This window comes from Vicia villosa, unplaced genomic scaffold (genome assembly GCF_029867415.1).
Source record: "Vicia villosa cultivar HV-30 ecotype Madison, WI unplaced genomic scaffold, Vvil1.0 ctg.000175F_1_1, whole genome shotgun sequence".
NCBI lineage: Eukaryota > Viridiplantae > Streptophyta > Magnoliopsida > Fabales > Fabaceae > Vicia > Vicia villosa.
In genome coordinates, this window is record NW_026705050.1 from 527,855 (window position 1) to 532,997 (window position 5,143).

Here is a 5,143-nt window from a genome sequence, read left to right on the forward strand (position 1 = left end):
TTCTCTTAGTCAATTCATGCAATTGTCTATTGCTAGTCAAAAGAGTACCGATGCGGCCATAAAGAATCTTGAAACTCAAGTTGGTCAATTATCAAAATAACTTGCCGACCAACACAAAGGTCCTTTTCTGGAAAATACTCAAGAGAATCCTCGAGAGCATTGTAAGTCTATTTTAACTCGTAGTGGTAGAACTATTGATATGGGGATAGGTGAGGTAGTTGAGGAAGAATATGTGGTAGTAGAAAATGATAAGAAAGATGATGAGATTGAAGTAGAAAAAATGTTGAGGGAGAATTAGTTGAAAAGAGAGAGAAAAGAGAAAGAATTAGTGGAAATAAAAAATCTTGTGATAGAGGAGAAAAAGAAAATGAGAGAAAAGGAGAAAAGAAAAAAGAAAGAGAATTATATTTCTATGCAAAATCTACCTTATCCCCATGCTCTATCAAAGAAAAATGATGATAGGCATTATGCTAAGTTCTTGGATATTTTTAGTCGATTGCAAATAAATATTCCATTTTCTGAGGTGTTAGAGCAAATGCCTACTTATGCAAAATTCATCAAGGATATTATTACAAAGAAGAGGAGATTTTCGGATAAAGAAGTCGGCACTGTTAACTCGTGTTATAGTGTGATAATTCAAAGAACTCTACCGAAAACAGAAAGTGATCCGGGAAAAGTTACTCTACCGGTGACAATTGGAAATGTTTATGTCGGTAAGGGGTTGATCGATTTGGGTTCTAGAATTAACTTGATTCCGTTGTCTCTTGTGAAAACATTAGGAAACATTGAGTTAAAAGCAACAAGGATGACTTTGAAATTAGCCGACAAGTCCACCACTCATCCTCATGGGATTGCGGAAGATTTGTTAGTTAAGGTTGATAAGTTCATTTTCCCGGTCAACTTTGTTGTAATTGATATGGAGGAGGATTATGATACACCTTTAATTCTTGGAAGACCTTTCATGAAAACTTCTCAGATGATGATCGATATCGATGACGGTCTAATGAAACTGAGAGTTCTAGATGAAGAAGTGTGTTTTAATATTTTTGAAGCAATGAAGCATTAGAATGATAAAAGTAATTGTTTTAGAGTAGATGCAACTAATGAAGCTATCATGCAAGTGAAGAAGCAAAATCACGTGTCTACTCCTCTTGAGAGAGCTCTCACTAATGCTCTTTGTAACTCGGTGAACTGACTTTAAATGTCGCGGTTAAGCATGAGTCGCCACCGACTTTTATTTTGTCCAATAACTCGGAAGGGCAAAAAGAACAGAAAAAGACCCTTTTTAAAAGAAACGGGCTCGGGGGTAGATTATGAAAAGGGAAGGTATAAACACCCTTTTCATCCGTAGTTGTCTACGGGCTCTTAATTTACTTAGCTCATGTTTGCTTTGTTTGTTTTGAGTTGAAAAGGGACATAAGGACTTTAGCGTAAATGCGTAGCCTTAGTCTTTGAAAGAGTATTTGAAAAGATGTTTTTTAATCGAGCTAGGCATATTAAGAGCACTACCCTAAATTGGTCTTTTTCTATGCTTTTTAAAGTTCCTAGGACTATCCATACTATATAGAAGTAGGTAGTCCTTGTTTATATTGGACGTGCGGGTCATCGAGGTCGTTGAAGGCAACAGGTAGAGGTACCTTTAGCAGTATTCGGAGGGACGATTGTCACTTTTTCGTAGGCAACAGTCGAGGGTCATCGAGGGACTTAGTGACGATTTTGTATTGAGGGACCTTTGCTAATGGGTACCTCTACATTTCGAGGGACACGACCTTATATTTGAAGGCAACCAAGAGAGGCGTACCGTAAGGGTGAGAGTGAGTGCGAGGTGTGTTAGATTCAGTTATTTTTTATCTTGGACTTAGAAGTGATCTAACGGTTGATTTTAATCTTCTCATGCAATCCTATTAGCCATACATCTAAACAGTTAATATTTACGGAAATTAAAATGCGGAAGGTAAATGTCCTACGCTATTACAGGGCTTTGGGGCAGTTACATAATTAGAGGTGCGAAAAAATAAATGTGCGAGAAAGTAAAAGTCCTAATTAACTATTACAAACCCAAAATGAAATTTAAAACAAAAATGATATATACAATTTAAAGAAACGGCTTGTAAATGCTCATGCAATAGCCCAATACCTCATAGTGTAGTACCTCGCAAAAATAGGAAAATGTTAGTAATAATAAATGAGAAAATAGCAAATTTATAAACAATTATCGATTAACAAAAAGAAAGTTTAAATAAAGACTAAATTAAATCTAAAGAGAAAATAAAATTGAACAAACTATTTTTTATATGAAAGAAGTTACACTAACATATCATTTTATTTATTTATTTATAAAACATGAAAATAAAATTAACTAAAAACTAAATGAAAAGACCATATATTAGGGGGCGCTCCCCTTTTTGTCTCATGCTCACTTAGAAAATGGTAACTCAAGATCTTGACTTTTTCACCATTTAAATCTCAGTGACAAAATTCTAACAAGTGGCTAGTATATTAAATCAACATAACAATAAAAAAACTACAGCAACAAAACAAGAAAAAAAAATTTTAAATAACCATGTTTAATAAAAATAATACAGAAAAAACTAAGTTTTCGGGGTATTTACCAAATTGTCTAGGTTTGGGACCCCAGACAAGTGAATACGCCAAATGAAATGGCGCATGCATGTCACACAAGCCAATCCATTTGGCGCATTAGGCCAAAAATTAGGGCAAGAAGTTGCTAGCCATTTGGTTTGGCGCATAAGGCCATTCCTCAACACATAGGCGCCATATGGTTTGGCTCCTATGTGTTCTCCTTTTTTTTTTTCAAAAATAACCCTATTCAGGTATTTTCGCGCACCGTTTTCTATTCCGGCCTAATTTTCGCGTACCGTTTTTTATTCCGGCCTTGTATATTCGTAAAAACGTTTGATAAATCGAGTTCGTTAAAGTTTCTCTTACCCTAAATAATGGTTGCGTTGTCGATTTCGATTTTTAACTAAAGCACAATTTATTGATTAAAGACGGAGGAAAGGTTACAAGAGGTGGTAAGCGTAACTGTTACATTGTCCTAAAAAAAATACAGAGTAGATTAAACTTGCGTCGAGGTTGAGCCACGACTAGGGCATCTTTTTTTATTGTGCCCCACCTGACGACAAATGCTGCATTTTCGTTCCATTTTGTCGTGGACGTCCATTTCGGTTCTAATTCGTGTACTATTGGGACGCCCTTTTTTCTTTCGCCGCATTGCGTCGTTGTGCCAAACTACCTCTCCATCATACTCAGGCCAGTAATCCTCCTTGGCCACCACAGGGAACGCAACACTGTAAACTCTGAGCAATGTCTGAGTCTTGTAGATCGGAGACAGTAGTGATTTAGCGTCGCGGTGCGCATACGCACATGCAGCTATGACGTGCGAGCAAGGCATACGAAAAGCTTGAAACCTTCCACAGTCGCACCAATCTTCGTCCAGAAGAACCCTATATTGTGGTCTTGGCAATCCCTCATTGTGGTCAATTGTCTCCCGCACACTGAACGTGCGATTGAAACGGCCGAAAGAAGTTACTTGATGAGTGTTCGCTTTTGCCGATTGCTGTTGCATAAATTTCATGCAACTATCACTTAATAGTTGACCAGATTGCCTAACATCACCCCATTTCCTCCCTCTCGTTGAGAAGAGTGCAGCCATCCTAAAGTATGTAGCCTCGACTAGTGCTGTGATTGGAAGGTTACGAATGCCTTTGAAAACGCCATTCATGGATTCCACGATATTTGTCGTCATATGTCCCCATCGCACGCCCTTGTCGTAAGCCCTTGACCATTTCTCCCTAGAAAGGTTATCTACCCAACTACCTGCCTCTGGATTTGTCATGACAATCTCACTCCGATAATGCTGGAATGTGGGTTGGGTCAATGCATAACCAGCATTGACCAAGGCCTTTCTTAGATGTCTGTCCTTGATCTCCCGCATGAAGTTCTGGGCGATGTGGCGAATACAATAGACGTGTTTTGAAGGGGGGTCATGCCATCCGTTTGCTGGATTATTATAAGCACTCTATATGGAAGCGTGCCTATCAGAGATTAAACATATGTTAGGCTGAGGAGCAACATGTTCTCGGAGGTTCCTTAGAAAGAAACTCCAACCCGCCGCAGTTTCACCTTCGACGATTGCAAACGCCACTGGAAATATGTTGCTGTTCCCGTCTTGTGCAACCGCCATGAGCATGGTTCCTTTGTATTTGCCGTATAACCATGTCCCGTCAATTTGAAGTATTGGTTTACAATGTGCAAATCCCCGTACGCAAGGTTTGAATGCCCAAAAAAGCCGATGGAATATTCCATTTCCTTGGACAGGGTTTCCATCCGGGGCATGAGCGGGCAGTGTCTCTAGAATAGTAACAGCGTCAGGTGCGTAACTGTGTAGCGCATTGAGGTATCGGGGAAGAATTTTGTATGACTCCTCCCAATTGCCGTAGACGGTCTCAATTGCCTTTGTTTTTGCAACCCATGCCTTTCTATAAGATGAAGTGTAGTTGAAGGTTGTAACGATATGCGAGATAATATTTTTGACCTTCAGAGACGGATCAGAACTTATTAGAGGCAAGATCTCCTGACAGATGAGATCAGCACTGAGTTTCGTATGATCCTGGGAAGTGTTAGGGTTGACACACCTGTGTTGCTGCGTAATCGATCCTATTTTCCATGCATTACTTATCTTCCTATAAGAAGCCAACAGTCTGAAGCCACACTCAGGATTCTTACAAGTGATTACATACCGTTCCAGGTTAGAACGATCTACTTCAAAATCAACGTTGTGCGCCATGTGCCATTTTTTTATTGTTCTAAGACAAGCCTCCTTAGAGGGAAACTTGTCTCCTTCCTTTAATTCATCGTCAGTTTGGATGTACGGTGTGAAGAAGATGTCGGATGATGGTTCGTCACCTTCTAGGTTCAGGTTACTCATATGTGTTGGAGGTGCGTACACGTGAGCTGGAGGCACCAAAGTTTGTTGATCGTCGTCGGATTCCTCGTTGACCATGTCGTCAAATTCAGTTTCCAGATCTTCTTCTTCCTCGTCTATGACATCAACTTCTTCTTGCTCGTTGACTGGTGGGTCTATAACTTGTGACTGGACAATCTGAGTTTCTTGTGTCCC

General features: G+C 39.5%; 1 protein-coding gene across 1 annotated transcript; it reads left to right on the plus strand.

The window, feature by feature from the left end:
- The first annotated feature begins 412 nt into the window (after positions 1-412).
- LOC131624948 (uncharacterized) lies at positions 413-1,066 on the plus strand. The gene has a single exon (XM_058895870.1). The coding sequence runs from the start codon at positions 413-415 to the stop codon at positions 1,064-1,066; it is 654 nt and encodes a 217-aa protein (XP_058751853.1).
- The last annotated feature ends 4,077 nt before the right edge of the window (positions 1,067-5,143 follow it).